The 20,427-nt window shown below is 58.1% G+C and overlaps 2 protein-coding genes across 8 annotated transcripts in view; both read right to left on the bottom strand.

Annotated features, from left to right (window-relative positions):
- CHD5 (chromodomain helicase DNA binding protein 5) overlaps positions 1–16,483 on the bottom strand; it is a 36,262-nt gene extending 19,779 nt beyond the window's left edge. For 5 of the 7 annotated variants that reach the window (XM_040533305.1, XM_040533306.1, XM_040533309.1 and 2 more), the window contains exons 1-11: positions 16,352–16,483; positions 14,437–14,567; positions 10,538–10,717; positions 9,301–9,419; positions 8,522–8,760; positions 7,438–7,562; positions 5,266–5,389; positions 3,288–3,454; positions 2,294–2,512; positions 1,027–1,233; positions 729–940 (exon numbers count right to left, since the gene is read on the bottom strand). In XM_040533305.1, coding sequence (XP_040389239.1) covers positions 729–940; positions 1,027–1,233; positions 2,294–2,512; positions 3,288–3,454; positions 5,266–5,389; positions 7,438–7,562; positions 8,522–8,760; positions 9,301–9,419; positions 10,538–10,717; positions 14,437–14,567; positions 16,352–16,415 — 1,787 coding nt within the window. In that variant the 5' untranslated portion in view covers positions 16,416–16,483. Of the gene's footprint in view, positions 1–728; positions 941–1,026; positions 1,234–2,293; positions 2,513–3,287; positions 3,455–3,650; positions 3,719–5,265; positions 5,390–7,437; positions 7,563–8,521; positions 8,761–9,300; positions 9,420–10,537; positions 10,718–14,436; positions 14,568–16,351 lie in introns of those variants that run through there. The other 2 variants (XM_040533307.1, XM_040533312.1) reach the window with 2 other exon arrangements.
- A 40-nt stretch (positions 16,484–16,523) lies between these two features.
- RPL22 (ribosomal protein L22) lies at positions 16,524–19,662 on the bottom strand. Its single transcript, XM_040533314.1, has 4 exons — positions 19,509–19,662; positions 19,046–19,150; positions 18,149–18,273; positions 16,524–16,739 (listed from the first exon to the last, which is right to left on the bottom strand). The coding sequence occupies exons 1-4, from the start codon at positions 19,518–19,520 to the stop codon at positions 16,595–16,597; spliced, it is 387 nt and encodes a 128-aa protein (XP_040389248.1). The 5' UTR covers positions 19,521–19,662; the 3' UTR covers positions 16,524–16,594.
- Positions 19,663–20,427: the final 765 nt, after the last annotated feature.

The raw sequence follows: 20,427 nt of genomic DNA, 5'->3' as shown, positions 1-20,427 counted from the left end.
TGAAAATAAGGCATCAATTCACTGCTGGTGCTGGTATCACCTCAGGAGCAAGCACCCCAAGGTGACAGCAACCTTGAAACAAGCCAGCAGCTGAAATTCTATCAGACTGAGAACTCAGTTTTGCAGAAGGACGACAAGAACTTCCAGCCTTGGGGAGGAGACCTCAGCCAACCCTCCCTTCACCCACACAAGCTGGCAGCTCAGGCTGCTCCCCAGAAACTGGGCACTGCCCTGAGACTGGGAACACGCTCGCATGGGCTGAACGTGCATGGCCTTTCACTGTCACTGCCGCAGCTCTGTACGTGTGGAATTCAGGGCTGGAACAACCCAGCCAGCACGGCAGCTGCTCCTGACAGGCAGCTCCAGCCAGATGTCCAGCAAGTCCTCAGCAAAACCACAGACAGCTACTGCGGAGTTAACAGTTGCCACAAATTAGGCTTGACACAGAAATCCCACGGCTGGCAGTGTAATAGGTGTCCCAGGGTGTGACAGGTGCCCCAGGAGCTCAGCTCACCACACAGACCATCAGAATAAGATCTGTGCACAAAGGGAAAACCAGCACAGAAGACTGAGTGGCCGCTCAAAGCTTCAGCTGCAAAGCCTGCGGGGGCATGGGGAGGGTGGCAGGTCTTGCCCCTGCCCTGGCTGCCACTGACACCACTCAGCGCCTGCAGCAGCAAGGATCTGGGCGCCCTGGCAGCACCCTTCTGCTGCCCATTCCTCCTCACCTGTGGTTCAGGATGCGGTGGATCATCATCCACTCGGGCTTGATGCCGTAGCGGTAGAACCGCTCCTCCATCTTGGCATACTGCGGGTCCTTGTTCTTCCGCTTCTCCCTCTGGCTGTCCTCGTCCCCAGAGCCGTAGTCGAAGGCCGGCGGCTCATCCATGTCGTTCTTCCTTTGGTAGTTGCGGTACATCACCGTGTGGTAGAGCTCCAGCTGCAGCAGGACAGAGCTGCCGTCACCCCTCTGGCCGCAGGGGAACAACCCGGGCCAGGGCACGCTGCGGCCAGCCCCGCGCTCACCTGCAGCTCCTTGACCCAGGAGCAGTGCCAGTAGGAGAGCCCTGCCCACTTGACGAAGAACTCCCGCTCCGGGATGCCCTCCAGCACCTTGGGCAGCGGGAGAGGCAGCTCCGCATCCGGGGCCGGCAGCGTGGACGGGAGCGGGGCCGGAGGCTCCTTCCAGGTCCAGTGCAGGATGCGTTGCACTTTGCCCTTTAAAGGAGGGCACTGAGGATGAAAAAGAAAATACACAAGAGCGCGTAGTTTAACAGGAACCCTGTCAGGCCTCAGATCCCCCCACATCCCTCCCTCCAGCCCCAGAGCCCCAAGGGTCCGCGTGAGCAGCCACACGGCACAACGTCCCGCAGCTCATCAGTAAGGGGGAAGGACGGACCTGGAGGGCAGGAGGGGTCTGGGGACGCCACGCAGACTGCAGCCGTCCAGCCGCAGCAGGGAGAGCACAGACAGGGCTGCAGCAAGCCCCTGGGCAGAGCCTACACCAGGTCTGCTGCTGGAGGGAGAAGAGGAGAGCACCCACGGAGGGGCCCCAGGCCAGAGGGAACCATGCAGGGCAAAGTGGGTGACTTGGATGAGCTCGGGCCCTGACTGCACTTAACTCACCCTGAAAACAGTCACCTGCCGTAGGCACAACCAAACCACTGCCCCAGTCCCAGGAAGAGTTACTCATCTGCTGTGTCTAACCAGGCAGACAGAAAGAGGCGGTGAGGGTGCGTGGGGTGGATGAAGGCTGGCTGGTGCAAGCATGCCTGAGAAGGACATCTGTGACACCGCTGCATCCCCTGTGGGGACAGGCCTTGCCACCAGGGCAGCCTGAGCACAATAAATGTTTCATTACTCCCACATTTAATTCCCCAGCACAACTCAAGGCCCCACAAATCACGCCTACCTCCGCAGCAAGCCTGCCGCAGGGGGAAAGCCCCCCCTACACAGGGCATGCATCAAATGGGACTTGACAAGCAATCTAAAAGCCAGCAGGGGACTCATTAGCCAGCAGCCTACATGGGGAGATTACACAGGGGGCAGAGCTGCCCAGACACAGGCAGGGCCCCGGGGGGACAGGCAGGGCCCCGGGGTGCGATGCTCTCCCAGAAGCAGTGCTGGCAGCAGAGGGCAGGACACCAGCCCAGCAGCAGGGCCCGGGGCAGTGGCACAGCCGCAGGAGGTGGGTGCAAGGGGCTGGTGGGCAGGGCCATGGGGCCAGTGAGCCCCGCTCGGAGGCAGCAGGAATGGGAGCAGGAACAGGGCGATGAATGCTGGAAACACTCACTGTACAGCGAGGGCAGAGCCATTCACCGTTTGGTATCTCTGGCAGGGGCGGGTTCAGGCAGTGCAGGTGGTAGGAAGATGGGCACGTGTCGCAGCACAGCAGCTCCCCTCCATCCTTACAGACACGGCAGAACTCCATGTGGTCATCCTCCTCTTCTTCACCACCTTCCTCTTCCTCATCCTCATCCTCCTTTGGCTCCCACTGGATCCCCTCCTTCTCCTGGGGGAGAACATCCAGCGTCATGCTGAAGGTTTAAGCTGACAGCCCCCTGGCACCCGAGGGGCCCCAAACCCAGCACGGGGCTGCAAGAGGGAGCCGTGCTCCCGATGCCACCCCAACAGCCCCAGGGCCTCTGTTCATGCAGGCAATAGCCACAGCGATACACAACTCTGTCTGCAGCCTGGACCCTGTAACCCACCTCCCTTCTTCCCACACATCTATCAACACATTTCTCTGCCCATCCCATTCAGCAGTGTGGCCCCACGCGGGGTTTCAGCTAACAGCTGCAAGGCAACACCAACAAATGACAGACTGATAGAACCGTCTGGGTTTGGAAGGGACCCCGAAGATCATTTAGTTCCCAGCCCCTGCCATGGGCAGGGACAGCTCCCACCACATCAGGTTGCCCAAAGCCCCGTCCAGCCTGGGTCTTGAACCAGGCTCTCGTTGCGGTGCTCTGATTTGTTTGCAGAGAAATGAAAGCTCTGCATGCCACACGAGGTGGGGAACGTGACACCCCCGTGCCCAGGTGCTAGAGGTGGTGCAGGGAAGGCTGTGGGCGCTCAGAGCAACCCCCTCCCCACCAGGCCCCAGCCCTGGCAGCGCCGACCGCCCACCGCAGCAGGGCTGTGGGAGCACAGGGAAGATGATGGCGTGTCCCCGAGCTGGGGACAGAGCCGAGAGGCACTCTGAGCAGCACCTCCACATCACCCAAGAGATGTTTCGCTGGTGCCCCCCACCCAGACAGTGGCACCCGCTGTGCGCCTGCACTCACACAGTGGGGGCAGCTCCACTTGCCCTCGGGGGCCTTCTCCAGCTCCGGGTCCAGGCAGACGAGGTGGTAGGCACGGGGACAGGTGTCGCACAGGATGATCTCCCCTCCCTGCTGGCACACCTCACAGTAGTCCTGGTGGTCTGTCTCGTATCCATCCCCTTCTTCAACTACAAGCAAGGGACACACGTACAGTCAGCAGGACAGCAGAACGGCCCGCTCTCCCAGGAGGGAATGGGACAGTTGCTCCTCTACGTTAGTTAAGGAAACAAGAGAAACATTTCGCCTCGGTCCCCTCCTGTTACGTCCCCCTACCTCTCTGTCCCTCAGCACCACAGTTTATCTTTGCACACAGCATCATCTCACCTCTGTCTTTCTCTCCACACTGTATCATCCTTTGGTTCCTTCAGGCTCTCAATGGAGAATGCCAGAACCTGGAGAGGTTGCAAGGGAGGCCAGTCAGAGAAACCTCCACAGATACCAGCACCATCAACTGCAAATGTACCATGCAACAGTAACACAGCTGAGGAGGGCTCTCCTCCTCCTGGGACTCCTCTGCTCTCCCTGGGTGCTCACTAGGTGCAGACGCAGGAGCTCTTCCAACTCCGTGCAAAGGGAAGAGGGAAAGAGGGACGCCTCGCAATCACTGGTAAGACTCTTCTCAGCTCCCAGCGCTGCCACAGCCTCCGGGCACAGCTCGGGCAGGGAGAGCAGCCCAGCCGGCCTCCTGCCCTCCGCCGGAGCTGCCCAGCCCGCAGCAGGAGCCGTCAGGCTCCAGCACGAGGGCCTGCATCAGCCCAAGCCACTGCGGCGACGAGCCAGGAGGTGAAGACACGACCTTCACGCGGGAGACACCAAGCCTGCCGGCCAGCCCGGCCTCCCTGACCGAGTGCTGGGAGGGCCACGCGCTGCGTGGGAGTGCGGCCACTCACCTCCTGCCTGTCCCCAGGCCCAGAAGCCACCCTTTGATTTCTCAGAAGCAAAAACTTGCCAGTAAAGAAGCCGAAGCCCGGTGGCTTGGGGTAGCTTGGTGCAGAGTAACTGCTCCCAACAGCAACGAGGATGGAGATGACGTTAACCAGACCAACTCAAGGCCCTCCACAAGTGAAGGAATATGCAAACAAACACAGCTGCACGGCCACTCAGAGACTCTGCCAGATCCTTTCACCGATGTTCACATGCCTCCATCTTCCTGCATCATTACCACGGACCTGCTGCCTGCACAAAGCCTGACCACACATCTCACACGGCCCAACAAAATCCTGTCTGACCCTTCCTCACTCACAGCCAGACCAACTCCACTGGGAGCCTGCCATGAGCCATGCTTCTCCGGGGGCTGTTCCTGTGAAAAGCACTCCCCCTGAAGCCCCACAAATGTCCAGAACCTGCTGCTACAGGACAAATCCTGGCAGGCCCAGGTGTGCAAGCAGGGTAGCAGCTGCCCGTGCCATGTCTCAGCACCCAAGGCGCACCCAGGCTCGTGGGGCGGGCAGGGAGCTCGTCCGCTCAGGCTGAGAGCGCGCACCAAGGCGGGGAAGGCTGGCTTTCCGTGCTGCAGCACGGCAGGATGCTGCAACCACTCCTCTCCCCAAGCAGCTCCAGGTCACAGCACGGAGCTGGCTGAAGGGGAGGTGAGCCCCAGGCGGTGGCTGGCAGCTGGAGAGAGGGCTGGAGGGAAAGTGGTCGATGGCAAGGCCCTGACGCCAGGCTGCTCCTCCACCACCACCACCAGCCCCGTGGGGGTGAGCCCGTGCCCCACAGCCGGATCCACTTGCTGCCTCCTCCTCGGTGTAAGCCCACCAGCAGAGGAGTTTGGACACCAAGAAAACACCTCTCACCCCACGCACACAAACAAGCCGAAGCACATCCTTTCCCACCGAGTCAGTGTCAGACACTGCTTGGAGCTGCAAAGACCAGGAAAGCACCATCTGAAGAGGGAAATCCAAACAGAACAGGAACAGAGTACAAAGGAATGGCCTACTCCTCTTTTTCTTTCTCCTCCTCTTCCCTCTCTTCCCCAGGCCAGCCGAGCACTCAGAGCGCACTGAGGAGCTGTTGATGCTGGCACTGTCGAAGTCGGATTCCTCCCGTTCTTCCTCTTCACTCTGCAGAGGGGAAAACGAAACCACACACAGTCCAAGTGCTGGCATGCAAGGAGTTATCTCCAGAGAGCACTGCTCTGTATCAGAACAAAGCACCAAAGACCCGCATAAAGCAGCATGGCACCATCGGCCAGCAGCTGAGTTCTGCGGGTACCCCCAAGAGAAGCACTGCGTGGTTTCTACATGAACTGACTAGCTACAGCATCACGGAGAGCGGCAGGGTTATTGCACTCCTGGCACTGACAGGCAGGGTTCATAAGAACGTGTCACAAGGCATTAGAAAGCAGGTAAATCTCCTCTATCAGATCAATGGCCCGGCCAGACAATCAATCAGCACAGATCTGGACTACAACTAGAGCTGGAGGACAATTATTTTGCACTGCTCAGCGTTGCACAGAGGCAGCTAGCCCAGTTCAGCAGCACCGTCAAAGTGCAATCACTGAGCAAATCTCAGAGCGCACATAAAGCACGTAAATCAGAGTGCCAAGTCCACGCTGTGCTTGTCTGACAAGAGGTGGGCTCTGGGTGTCCCCTGCAGTCTGCCACCCCTGCTAGCACAGAGATGTCACATCGTGCAGCTGCCCAGGCACTTCGGGAAAGGCACGGCATCTCCTAAGCATCAGGCACCAGCCAGCTGCAAGACCCCTCTGCTGTGGCAGTGTTATCATGGGTGCAGACGAGCGTACAGGCACCCAAACAGAGGTGTGTGGAGGGGACAACCACCTACCCCTACTCCTGAGCAGCGAGGGGACCCCTCCTCATTCCAGCTTTTTGTTAACCTGTTTGTGTGCACGTGGGCATTTATGCTTCACATTCCTCATAAAATGAAAGGAGCTAAAAATGCCAAGTATTCTGTGGCCTTAAAACATAACACGTCTGCATTCTTATTCTGGAGAGCAGATTTACATGTACAAATCCCCAATTTGTGCGCTGTTCATCGTGTGCTTAGCACTCCTGGCTGCAGGAACAAGCGAAAGCTCCTCCCAAGTCTCAGAAATGCAAATGCACAGACCACAGAGCGCACCCAGACATGGAATGGATTTTTCTGTGATGTGTGGCTGAAAAAATGGATCAGCAAATGAATGCCCCAGATTGCCTCTTTCACTTCAACTTGTGATATACAAAGTTATTTACAAACAGGTCGTGTTATGTAAACTAGAGCTAGAGAGTCAGGGAATTCAAATAAAAGTGAACTAATGAGATTTTGAGCAATATCATCAAGACCTACAGGAGTTCCATCCCTATTCAATGGGATATTTGGCATATGTACTCTCTAAAATGCTCTGCTTACACCTGATATTCATACGCTGACAGGAGTGCTGCACGCAGACTGCAGCAAAGCCCTGCTGCTGTGCACTTACTGGGATGCTCTGGTATCCCCGGGTCATGCTGCAGAGCCCCAGATGCCAGGAGGCAAGCTATGGCAACATAATTAAAGCGTCTGATAATTCTCTTTGACATACAGTTCAGCTGGAGTGCAAGCCCTGAAGAATTCCTTTGCAAATGAAATCTGAAATGATGGCATTACCGACCTCATCACTGAAACTAAACGTGATTATATGGTTTTAGCAGAAAACATGCCCAGACATGACATCTTTACAAACACAAACCTGGACACAGCTCTCTGTCAGGGGATGAACAAACAAGTGCTGAACAGAGACGGCACGGAAGAGGGGCATGAGCAAGGCTGGAATGTTTCTTTCCAGCAGCCTTCCCCCAGGCTAACCACAGCCATCCCTCAAACAAAGGCGACTTGCCACCTCCCTCAGATGGGACACCCTGCCACTCTGAGGGGCAGGGAGGGAAGGATGCGCCATGCGAGGCTGGAGAACACAACCAGAACAGAGATTTGTGATCCTCATCATCTCTAGGGGGTGACTGGCACTGCAAGAGGGATATGCAAGCTGGCAGGAACGGGGTAAACCTGCTGGAGGAGCACGCACTCCCCTGCACAAGGGAGGTTTCTAGGGGAGAGGGGTTTATCCTGGCATTTCCCTGCCGCACCCTCTTGCACCCAAAGCCCCACCCAGAAAAAAGGAGCACACACTTACAGAGGAGCCCTTTTTCCTTTTGCTGGGGATTCCTCCAAACCGGAATTTCAAGCCTGCCATCTTTTTCCCCTTCCCCTTTTTCTTCCCATCTTTGGAGCCCTTGATTTTCTTCCGCACACCTGGACCTGGAGAAATGAAAGACTCGTTTGGCACTCTACAAACAGCTGTCCCCAGAATCACCTCCCACCCCAATCCCAGAATTTACATGAATGATGAGAAAGTACTGGGGACCCCAAGGAGCAGGGAAGTTGGCCAGCACCGTCCCAGGAGTCCTTTGGGGCAAACGGCTGCTAGCCCATACCCAGGGCTTGGGAAGAATCAGAGGGACAGCCTGTCATGGGAGGAATGCATCTATCCTGCAATGCAGGAGAGGGACTGCAGCCTGCGGACCACCACAGGGCTGAGAGTATGCACAAAAAGTGTTAGAGGCCTGCAAAACAGGGAGAAAAGAGGCCCCTCTGCCAGGACAGCCAAGAAGACACAGCCTGCAGGAACGCTGCACTGAGGACGAAGCGCAAGGAGGCTGCTGCAAGCCGCACTCCTGGTCAACTGCCAGCTCCAAGCTACTTGTTGAAAACCTCTTGGGGCATCAGGCATTGATGCCTGCATAACTGAAACAGCAACATTCCTGAAGAGAAACATGGTGCAAACAAAGGGATCTCTCTCCTTTTCTCACCACTGCCCAGCTTCTACAGCAATTCACACAGCCCTTTCCAAACAATGGGAAAGAAGCTTGAATTCACTGTCAGAAACGGGAAAACACTTTCAACCCTTTTAATACAAATATGACTATTTCCATAGGAGCTATTGCAGATTTATATGTTTGGCCCACTCCTTGCCAGTGTGCTTTGAAGACAGTTGCCTTCTACCCAAATGCCAGGAGATTAAACCCTTCATTTATGCCCATATCAGAGACGAAGCACCCAGCTCAACCGCCAAGCAGTGCACGTTCGTGTGGCCAGGCCATACCCAACCTGCCAACACACTCAGCAGCTAGCTCTGCGTGCCCAGCAGGTCAACCTCATCATGCACAACGCGGGTGAGAGCAGCGTCTCCATTCAGCCCAGCCACGCTTGGCACCTACCCTTGCCCTCCTTGGTTTTAGCTTTCCTGATGACAGCGGGCAAGGCAGACTGCTGAGGGCTGGCAGCCAGCGGTGGAGCAACAGTGACGGTCTCCACTGCTGCAGCGACGGCTGCTGCGGCTGCAGCTGCTGAGCTGCCCTTGAACGGGTTGTTGGCGCTGAACTCTCGCCACTTGGCACCAAGCACAGTCATCATCTTGGACATGGGGATCTTGGGGTTCTTCTTGGCGATCAGAGGCCTGCAGGGTGGGGCAGAGGGAAAACCACAAGTTAATAGAAGTGCACATTTGCTTCTGCTCGCCACGTGCTGCAGGAAGGTTCTTCCGCCCTTGGAATCCATCAGTGGCATGTGACTTGTGGCTGCAGGTTGCTGTGGACCACTGGTACTTGCTCCACTGGAAAGGCAGCAGAAACCAGAACTTTCTTAAAGAGGAAATACATAACAGAGCACGCTCAAATGTCCCAGAAATACCTGTTGTGTTTTGAACAGCTCATAGTACAAGCAAAAATTTCTACTGTAATTCATTTATTCCACGTCAACTTTTCAAATAAACAAACAAAAAAAATACGGAATTTTGGAGAGAATGTGAGGGGAGAGAAACACTTCAGCTGTTTCTCCTGCAATTACAATGCAGTCTTGAAGACCATTTCTAGTCATGGAGGGAGAAGCAGCAAGGAGCTCGTGATGCAGAATTTACTTCACAACTTCACCCTCTTAGCTGAGCCATGTCCAAATCTCAACACTACCCAAGACCCCATCCAGACCTACAGTGTAATACCTGAGAAACTGGCTGAAAGCCTTGTAATTAGTCAGAGTATGGTAATCTTCTTCTGAGAAAATGTAATCTACATCATCGAGGCCCCATTCTTCCATCAGCTGTGCTGAGCTCTTGGGCTCCTGTAGATTTACAAAGAGACATAATTAATGTAAATGACTGTGGCTTTACAGATGAGCAGTGCAAGTCTAGGTCTGTCGTATCCTCCATGTCAAATACTCTTCCTAGTCAGCAACACACAGGGATTTGTTTCTGTATTTTTTTTTTTTTAAAAAGCATGCACAAGTGCTTAATAAATTAATGCTTCACAGAATTCCGAGAAGCAAATTAATGTGGCACCATCCAAATGCTCCCCATTCCATGCAATACAATGCAAAGCCTTAGCAGGTTTCATGTCTCCAAGAAACATTAATTTCTCCCTGTACCTAACATAAATAACAAGGGAATACAACCTTTCATCTGCCAGTAAAAATGCCAGGCTGTGCTTGAGAGCCCTTGATAAGACTCCATCACAGGCTGGGTCGCTGCTGGAATTGCATATGCTCCATGGTTTAAAAAACGAAAAACTACCTCAACATCAGCACCATTAAGGCTGCACATCTAGATACCTTTGTAGTTTTCCATTGTTCTCCTTGTTTCTGCTCTAAGTCAATTATATTTTGAAATCTCAAATTCCCTCAGACACAGTTCACCTCCGCCCCAGCCGCACTGAGCCACGTGCTGCAGCACGTTGCCTTCACCACGCAGCCTGGAGGGCACTGCAGTGAGACCGCTCCACATCCTAAAAGATCCAGTCCCAGAAAAATACAGGTGAGGGTTTACAAAAGCCATCTTCCTGACCAAGCCCAAGACAAGCCTCTCGTGAAATCCCCAGGCCACCTTCTCTAACGACAAGCCGCTTGTCAGAAGACCCAAGCTAACCAACAGGCCCCCGGCCTCAGCCCACTGCCAACAGACAAAGCACACTGGCTGAACCACCACCAAAGGCATCGTGAGGCATTCTGAGTGAGCATCAACACGTGGCTAAGTCAGTCAGCCTGCTGGCGAGTGCTTCGCTTGTGCTGCTGTGCCTTAACCAAAGGCAACTTATTCAAGAGTGGAAGGTGAATGACCAGGAAACACAGCTCAGCTCTCAGCAGTGACTCGCTGAAGGAGGTAAAGTGCTGGGATCTCAGCGGTCTGGCCTCACCCTGAGATCTCATGCTCTAGCACCGGCTCAGGATAAACAACTCCTCGGTACCTTCAGGCCTCCGTCCTCATTGTCATCGTCCTCTTCATCCTTCTTTTTCCGTTTTGTTTTTTTATCCTTCTTTTCCTTCAGTTTTTTCTTTTTCTTTTTGTTGGGAGAATAGTCACTTCCTTCACTCTCAGATTTCTCCTCAATCTCCTCTTCGTTGTCTGATATTTCATCATTGCTCCCCTAAAACAGAAAGTGACAGTGGAGAAAAAGCAGCGCCTGCCCTCCCTCAGCCACAGCCATGCAAACGGGTGCCGGTTCTACCTCCGTACTCTTAAGCTCTCCCCTGGAAGTGCCCCGGCACTGCGATAGCACAACGTTCAGGTACCGCTCTGATGTGTGGTGGTATACACAGAAAGCCAAGACACGGCAAGTGAAGTAAATGAATGCATACATTAAAAATGGCTGTATAGTAAACCAATGAGCAACTCCACCAAAAGATCCTAAATTTTCGCACAGGATACCTAGGAAACTTTTCTGATTGCTGTAACTCAGGGTAGCATGTGATGTTCTGTCTCATGTTTGCTTATGGTTTTACATGAGCACAGCAACATTTTTCTACCACAGCGTGAACAGTTAAGAAACTAAAGGAAAGGAAGAGATCATCCCTTTGGTCATGTGCAAGTCTTCCAGCTCACCAGAATGATGTTGAGCCAGGCAATAGAGACGGGCAGCCACGTGAAACCTCCCGTCTTGGCCACACACGGCTTCAGCAGCGAGGTGAAGCACGTCAGAGGCCTGGGCCCCGTGGGATGGCTGACAGACGCAGCCTGCTCCCCTACGGCAGCAGGGACCAGGCTGACACGACCCCACCAGGTGTGGCAGAGCCAGAGTGTGGGGACTGGAATTCGGGTTCCATTCTGGGACAGCGACCTGCTGCACAGCTCTGACAGCACACCCGTCGCCACCCTAACCAACGCCGCCGCCCGCCGGGTGGCACACGAAGGTGGCACCCCTCCTTCCCACCTGCCAGACCTGCGGCCCTCACGGCTGCGGGCCCGGTGGCAGAGCCCTCTTCTGCCTCGGGGAGCAGCACACCGCTCCGTGGGGAGCCGCCCCGCCAGGAGCAACGGGCACGGCGGGGGCCCAGCGGGCAGCCCCCAGCCCCACAGCCCCAGCCATCGGCCCGCGGGCCCGGCCGCTCTGCCCGAGCCGTGCCTGGCTCCAGAGGCCCAGCCCGGCCCAAAGGCAACGCTGCTCGAGCGCCGCGCTGGCACCTCGCGGCTCGCCTGGCACCGCAGCCACGCGGGCGGCCGATTATTTAAATACACAACATCGACTGCTCCTGCTGCAGAGGTTCAGCTTTGCTCGGCGGCCATTACTGATTGCTGGTCCTCCTTGCTTCGGAAAAAAATGAGCTTTTCCTTTAGCAGTGTTATAAACAGTTATAATTTAGCACTGAATAATTGGTTGCCATGGTAACTGCTGCAGTACAGGTTGAGATTCCCTCTCCCCGCTTTCTTGTCTAACAAGGACCTTCATCTACATATGCTGAGGTTCAAGCTGCAGCCTGGTTATTTTATGCGGATTTTTATGGGGGTTTGCAGCATCAGTTCTAGCACCAGAGCTTCAGCAAGCGTTGCCACAACACCTGAATGCGTTACAATGAGCCCAAGCCAACAAACCCCCATAAAGGTGCAACGTGGCACCACGCCTGCCACACGCTCTAATGACAAAAACACAGGAACCCGGGGTGGCAGGCAGTCGTGGCTTCAGCACTGGCATCGTGTCACAGGTTTGCACCTCGTTCCCACTTCCCTCTTCCTTTAACAGGGGGAAAGAACCTCCTCCTACCCCACAAAACTTCAGACGAGGTGTTTAGGAGGAGAAAGCCCAGCTCAAGGGTCCCTTTCCTTTTACCTCCTCGCCCCAAAACGCAGCCTTGGCGCTGGTAAGAAATCCAGCTCAGTGCCTACTGATAGCTACGGCGCTAGCTCCTCGCTGGCTCCGAGGGAAGACAGAACAACCTCCAGCAGGCAGAACCAAGTCTGATTAACACTGCCCATACAAGGCATTAATTAAAAAAGAAAACGCACTCGACATTCATCCCGTTATCTTCTCCCCACCCCCAGTAAGGAAGCAGGCAGACCCGGCACAGGCTGCACATGTTGCTGCCATGGCCTCAGGCAGGCTGACATTAACAGAGAATTGCCAGAAATGAAAATACCACAGGTTTGTATTTTATTTTTCCCCAACTGAAAAGCAGCACAGGAAAAATGTGTCCCATGACGAAGAATGCACAGGAAGCAAGGCGGCCTGAGCCAGCTTTGTGTGGTATCTGCAGAAGGAGATCATCATCTCCATGGCCACGAAGGAGGGGAAAAAGCTTCCTCTGGGCTCTGACTTCTGCTCAAAGCCTGCCAGGTAATACAGTGCAGGACCAAATCACTTATTTTTTTAAATGCACACCTCACTCCCGTCACTAGCAAAAGCACTTTAATGTGCAACTTCATCCAGCCAATCTGTTTTCACAGGACCCACGGGGAGTGGCAGCGATGACTGGAAGAGAACAACATCAGCGGTCCCCTGCGAGGGGACGCGAAGGGGACGCAGCCTGCCCTTCTGAGAGCATGCAGGAGCCGCAGGGACGGTGACAGCCCTGCCCAGGGCGTGACGGCCACCCAGCCATCAAACAGGACACGAAGGAGAGTCCCAGGTTAGAAGTGGGTGAGGGGAAGGATGATTCAGGTAATGTGAGACCCGAAGACATGATGCCTTGTCTTTGTTTTCACACAAAAGGCCCCAAAATCCTTCCACACGCTAAACCCTGAGGAGCCTCTACCCGGTCTTCCTTGCAGAACGCTCTGGTCCGGTGCAGCCCACACCGTCGTCCGCAGAAACCTCCGGTCCTGCACTGGCCATGCGTCCAACGCGTTGGTTTGCCCAGACAAGGCACCGGCACAGCTCGTGGCAGCAGGACTTACCGTCTGCCACCAGGGACAACTGCAGGGAGGTGCTGCATTGCAGCGCCGGCAGGACAACGACCAGGCAGACGGGGATGTCACCATCACACATCACAACATCAGCGCCACAGCCCCAGCGGGAGCCTGGGCACCCTGGTGCAAGGGAGAGAGGGCAGAGTGCCAGCACTGCCTGCCGTGTCCATGTGGCATATGGCAAACCCCAAAAGCACCAACACCTGCCTGCACGCTTCCTGGTGGCTCTACCTCTGCCATCTCAGCACTGAGAACCCCAGGAGGCAACATCCTCATCCTCGCAGCTCTCCTCGTCTGCGAGGTCTAATCGTCAGCTCACCATCCAACATGTGACGGGCAGGACATGGGAGCGAGCACAGGGAGATCAAGATTACGTACACACAGCTCGCACAACGAAGGACTGTCAGTAATATTTACTGCATGCATTTCCAGCATTAAAGGAAACACACTAAAAGGAACAGATTCTCAAAATGCCAGCAACCAGAAAGAGGAACACTTAGAGCGCAGATGGATGCCCTCTCCTCATCTTTCATTACATCACTGTCATATCAGTGCCATATTTGATGGCACAGCCTGTATTCCTGGCACAGCACAGCAGGGTACAGACATACTGGAGAAGTGCTAAAACTCAACCATCCTGCAAGTGGTCAGCGGGAGAGAAGAGGAGCTGCCTGGCACCGCAGGAACACGAACCTCACAGACTGGGAATTGTCCCAGCACTTTGCCACGTTTGGTTACTATTTCCTGCACATCGTAAGTTTCCGTACCATTCATTTCTTTCTTTGGACAAAACAATAAAAAAAATCTCCAACCTTCCAGGACCAAAAATGTACAGCTAAGCAGAGGCAGCAAGCACCACAAGAGAGCATCAGAGCTGGACAAGAACTGCTCAAGCCCTGACCCTCTGTCATCTCCCAGAAGCCTAGCAGGAACCCACCAGCCTCGTTTTTGAGCATGCAGTGTTACCTCTTTCTTCCTCCTCTTGATTTTGGCAGCCTTGCTGTCTTTCAGCTTCTTGGATTTCTTCTTTTTCTGCACAGCAACTTGCTCTTCTGGGAAAAACTCATCCAGTCCTTCCAGGACCCCATCATCTTCTTCTGAGGACAAAAGGGACAACTTACTGGGATGGATGTCACAGACACACAGGACACAGCACTCGAGTGTGCTCTCCCTGGGCACCCAGCAGCCACTCCACCGCTGCCCCTTCAAGAAGAGCCTTGACGGACCCCTGCCCAGGAGCGCCTGCGCCACCACTTCTCATTTCCCGTTTCCCATGCACATTCTTACACAAACTGGTACCAGCATTTTTGATCATCTGCATTTTGCTCTCTGCTGACACAGGCGCATCAGGATGCTAATGTGCTGCCCGCTCTTATTGATTTGGATCTAGGTAATTAGGAAGCATTAGGCTTTTATCTTTTACCCTTTAGATTTCCCAGCAGAGCCCATTAAAATCGATCCAACCAAGGCGAACGAGGAAGCAGCAGGCCTGGCGTGGAAGATGGGTGCCACAGCTCGCAGGAGGCTGGTCTGCCATGGCTCTGAGCTGGGGAAGCACCACGCGCACTTGAGCTCCAACTCACATGCCTGCCTTCCTTGCCATCATCACCTCCCCAGCGCCGACACTTACCAGTGAGTCCCGGCTCCTCATGGAACCTCTGCATTTCTTTAAGATCCGCTTCGCTATTTTTTCCCTTCTTTAATTTCTGAACTTACACAGCAATAGCGCCCCAGACTCATTAGCCAGGACAGGTTCCTTGTCTGGGTCAAACCACCGGCCCTGGCCTGGCCAAGGCACGCTCCTGAGCTCCGTGGACGCCCTCAGGTGCAGGGGGAGCTGGGCAGCACCTGGAGGCCACCCCACCACCCCCGGGACCTCCTGCGGGCACAGCACAGCCCCCAGCCTGCTGGAGGGGGTCTGGGAGAGCCCCGCAGCAGGACTGGACTCTGCCCACAGCTGGGCTCAGAAAGACGACACAGAGCATCTTTCAGGGGAGCAGGGAGCACGTGAGGAAGGACTAACACAATGCAGTCACGACCGGGCAGACCCAGGCCTCCTGCAAGCGCTGCTCCAAAAGAAAACCAGCACAACTTTGGGGTCTTCAGGCTGGAGACGCAGCCTCACGCTCCAGCCGGCGCCAGAGGCACCCTGACAATCGGTGCTTCGGCTGGGCTGCTTAGTATCTAGTGGTGGTTACAAACAAATACGCTCCAAGGAACATGGAGAAAACCTCGTTTTGCACCTCCAGGCCTCCCTGCCTCCTCTTCCAGACACCATCTTGCACAGCCCGGCACTCCCAGCACCACAGGAGATGGACCCCGGCCTCCCCCCGGGGGGGGTGCAGGGCTCCTCGCCGCCCGCTGCCCTTCCCTTGCGCTGCGAGCACCCCCGGGGCCGGGACCCAAAATTCACAGCTTTGGGGATGGCAGCCTGCAAGCGCGCTGCTCCGGGGGCACCAACGGCCGGCTTGGTGCTTGTGGGGGGCAGCGGAGGGGATGGGGGGGGGGAGATGGGGCTGGAGGATGGAAGGGAAACGGGGGCTGAAGCAGGGAGGGGAGACGGGGGCTGAAGATCCACGACCCGGGCCGTGCCGGGGGTCCCGCCGCGCCCTGCAGGACCGGCTGCCGGCGGTGTCGCGGGGCTCCGTCCCGACAGACAGACGGCTCCGCTCCGCTCCGTTACCGGGTCCCGGCGCGGGGGCGCTGCCCCCCCCCCCCCCCCCAACAGGTGCCGCTCCCCGCTCCCGGCCGCAGCCCCGACAGTGCCCGCCCCCCCCCCCCCCCCCGAGCCTTCCCCGCGCCCCCCAACGGCCCCGGGCAGCGCCCCCCCCCCCCCGCGGGGCACCGTGCCCGGCCGCGCCCCCCCCGCCCCGTCCCGTACCCGAGACGTCCTCGTCGTTGTCCGCCTCCTCCGGCAGCTCCTCGCCCGCCGCCGGCCCCCGCATGCCGGCAGCGGCCGGGCGAGCCCCGGGAGCGGCCCCTCCGCGCCAAGATGGCGGCCGCGCCCCGCCCGCGCCGCGCCGGGCCCGCCCCGAACAGGCAGCGCCGAGAGATTTTTTTTTTTTTTTTTTTTCCCCCACAATTTATTCAGGAAAATGTACAAAACGCTCCCGGGGCCGCGCGGTTAGTCCTCCTCCTCCTCCTCCTCCTCGTCCTGGTTGATCTGGAAGTACCGCAGTTCATAGCTCTCCTTGCTGTTGGCGACCACGCGCAGCCAGTCGCGCAGGTTGTTCTTCTTCAGGTACTTCTTGGTCAGGTACTTGAGGTACCTGCGGGGACACCGACACGGCACGGGGCACACGTGGGGCCGCGCCGGCACCCCCGGGCCCCACGACAACCGCCCGCCCTGCGGCGAGGGACGGGGCTGGAGCGGATCGATGCCCTGCGGCGCTCCCCTCACAGCGCCAAGGAGCCCCGTCCGCCGCACGCCCCCACCCCAGGCCGGTTGCTGTCAGACCCCTCCGTGGCTCTGACGGCCGCAAATCCCCGCGGGAAGGAGGCTCCCCCGCGGGAAGGAGGGCTCCCAGCGCACCCAGAGCAATGCCAGCCACCGCCGCCTGCCTGGGGACGGGGCAGCAGCCAGCACCGCGCTGCCGGCTGCCTCCCCCGGGCAGGAGCCCCCCTGCCCCGCAGGGCTGGGAGCGCCTCCCCGCTTCGCCCTCCAAGGCGAGGCGGCTGCCGCACGCCGGGCACGAGGGGCCACCCGTGCGGCCATTCCAGCAGAGAAAAGCAGCAGCTCGACAAGCAGAGCACCTCCGTGTGCACAGGCACCATCCGTCCCCTGCTCCCTGCACTTTTCTCAGCAGCTCCTGGGATGCGTCGGGCACCGCACCGACACAGAAGCCGCTCGGGTGCGGCACCGACGCTTTTAGAGCAGGACAAGCCAGCAGCACAGCAGCTGTCCTTACGCACAGTTCTCTTTCCACTATTTCACACCTCCAGCTTCCTCGCTTGCTACCTCCACCACAGCAAAAATCAAGTTTATCAAAGCCAAATAAAGGGCAGAAACACCAGGCAGTCACAAGAACTAGGCGGACGCCCAGCAGGACGAGGGTAAGGACGTGGCGGTGGAACAGCTTGGTTGTGCATCAACCCCCGAGCTCCACGCTCGTCTTGGAGCTGGGCATCCCGCACGGCCAGCCTCCTGAGCAGGCATTTCAACCACGTATCCGCCTTAAAAATCATTCAGAAACAGTCACTGTGCCCAATTTCACACAGTGCTTAAGAGAGTCAATGGGCCTTGGTGCACCTTACGCACCAGGACACCTCTTTGCTACTTCAAGTGTTTCCTCACACCCTCCTGTCTAACAGAGGGGGTTTGGATCTTGCAGCCCTGGAAACTGGCACTAACGACACCATCCTCAGAAACTTATGTTCACTGAGCACTGCAACCTGAGGAAAATGAAGCAGCTCCTCATGACACACACCCACAGCACTGCGTGGGGAAAGCTCATGCAGGGGAGCTCAATTCGGTCACGAGCAAAGGACCTGAAGCCATCGTTAACCAAAGACCAAATAAAGAGCAGAGACTCCCCAGCACAACGTTCACAACGCCCTCCTGCCGTGACTTCCCACAGGCTCGGAGCTCGCCGCAGCCAGCAGCCTCCCAGCCACCTTGCAGCAGCACGGCAGGGAAGCCAGCCGTCCTGCGCCTCGCGGGACGCCCCCGTGTCCTCACCTCTTTGAGAAAGGAACCTCTGAAGTAACAGTGATCTTGCTCTTGCTCCTCTCGATAGTCACTACGCCCCCGCCCAGGTTACCGGCCTTCCCATTCACCTTGATCCTCTCCTGCAGGAACTGCTCCTGAAAGAGTGGAAAGGGACGGCTTAGACAGGGCCGTCTGCAGCTTGTTTGCATTCAGCATTCCGACATTTTGGTTAGAACTGGGAAGAGACAGAATTACCACGTGTCAACAAAAAGCAAGGAAAAGCCCTTTTCCTGCAGGCTGGGAGGCTTTGATGCTGCTCACAGCCGAGCCCACCAGCTCACGCTGGCCCATTCACACCTTTACAAAAGTGATTTTCCCAAGTCTGAATGGACTACACAATTCAACACCTCCTACTTTCTGAACTGAGTTAGTGCCAGGGAAACGACAAGATGCTTTCCAATTTCTCTTGGACTTGATGATCTTTGTAGGTCCCTTCCAACAGCACTATTCTAATTCCCATTCCCAAAGGACGTCTTTGCCACAAGCTCTTGTCTCAAATCCGTGCTCGTGCCTGAACACAGCTTGAGGCAGTTTGACTGCAAGCACTCATCAGACGGTGCTGAAATTTACTGCTCTCCTCCCGTGCTGTTTATCAACGCTTAATAGAAAGCTGATTCCTTAGGGAACGCCTACTAAATACCGTTCCACAGACAGAAAGACGCGCACGCTTTAGGGGCGAATCGTTTAACAATGACAAAGCTAAGACAGTCTCCACGCAGCCTCCGTTTGCCCTTAGGGTGTTTCCTGGGGGCGCGAACTGCCCGAGAGGCGCTTCCTGCGGGGGCAGAGAGGGAGGGCAGCAGCGCCGCAGGCCCCCACCAGCCGCCCTGAGCCGCCCGCCCCGTGCAGCGGGGGCCCGGCACTCACGAAGTTGGCAGCGTCCATGATGCCGTCCTCCACGGGGTGCGTGCAGTCCAGCGTGAACTTCAGCACCTGCTTCTTTTTTTTGCCACCTTTCGCTGCCGGCTTCTTCTGCGGCACAGGGAGAGAGAGCACACCGTCAGGGGGGGCGGGGGCGAACAAAGGGGGGCGGCCGGGACCGGGCCGGGGACCGGGGCAGGCAGAGGGGCCGGGACCGGGACCGGGGCAGGCGGAGGCGGGGGGGGCCGGGCCGCGCTCGGGCCGGGGCCGGGGCCGCTCCCCGGGGAGCGGCGGGGGGGGCCGGGGCCTCCCGCCCCGTGCTCGGCGCCCCGGGGAGGCCTCGGCCGAGCCGGGCCGGGCAGCAGGCGCGGTCCCGGTCGGCGCCGGGCCCGAGCGTGGCGGTGCCGGCGCCGGCGGGGCGGGGGCCGGCGGGGGGGCGGCGGGCGGGCGGGGGCCCGGCGGAGCTCACCACGGGCGCCATGGCGGCTCCAGCGAGGGGCAGAAAGGGAGCGCCGCGCCGCGCGCATGCGCGGAAGGGGCCTCGGGCGGCCAGGGCGCATGCGCCGGCCGCGGCACCGCCTGCGCCCACGCCGCCGCCGGGCCGCGCGCAAGCGGCGGGGAGGGGCGCGCAGTGCGCAGGGAGCCCCGCGGAGCGCCGAGAGCGTCGATGGCGGCCGGCCGCGCCGCGGCGGGCAGTGCTGCCTGGGGGCGGGGCGGGGGGCGGGGTCTGCGGGCGGGGGGCGGGGCCCGGTTCCCGCCGGCGCGCCCCTTTCCCCGAGCGCGGCGCCGGTGCCGCCGGCGGAGGTGGGCTGCGCCCGCACCGGGACCGGGCGCGGGGCGGGGCAGCCGGTTACGGGGACGCCCCGCCGTCAGCGGGACACCCGCACCGGGGAACGCCCCGCCACGAGGGGCATCCCAGTGCGGGGACACCGCGCCTTCCCCGGGGACACCGCAGCGGGGGACGCCCCATTGCGGGGGACACCTCGCCACGGGGACGCCCCATCACGAGGGACGCCTCACCACGGGGACGCGACACCACGGGGACACCCCATCACAGGGGCCGCATCACCACGGGGGACACCCCACTGCGAGGGACACCCCGTCACGAGGGACACCCTCTCCTGGGGGACACCACCACGGAGGACACCCCATCACTGGGGACACCCTATTACGGGGGACACCGCGTCACGGAGAACGCCCCACCGCGGGGGACACCCTATCCTGGGGACACCTCACCACGGGGACCCCCCGTCTGGGGGGCACCCGCCTGCGTGGGGCTGGGGGGCTCCTGCCCCGGGACAGCCCCGCGCGGGGCGCGCAGCCCCCCGGGAGGCCCCTTCCCCGCGCACGCCCGGTGCCGGCCCCCCCCCCCGCGCCGGGGGGCGGCC

This window comes from Cygnus olor, chromosome 21, assembly GCF_009769625.2.
Source record: "Cygnus olor isolate bCygOlo1 chromosome 21, bCygOlo1.pri.v2, whole genome shotgun sequence".
In the NCBI taxonomy this organism is placed as follows: domain Eukaryota; kingdom Metazoa; phylum Chordata; class Aves; order Anseriformes; family Anatidae; genus Cygnus; species Cygnus olor.
Note: the sequence above shows the minus strand (reverse complement) of the source record. Positions and strands in the feature narration are given on the sequence as shown.

Coding starts and splice junctions, on each gene's coding strand:
- RPL22 (XM_040533314.1), bottom strand. Junction 18,274..19,045: donor TCATGGACGCTGCCAACTTC/GTGAGTGCCGGG, acceptor CCACTCTTTCAG/GAGCAGTTCCTGCAGGAGAG. Junction 16,740..18,148: donor GAGGTTCCTTTCTCAAAGAG/GTGAGGACACGG, acceptor GTGTCCCCGCAG/GTACCTCAAGTACCTGACCA.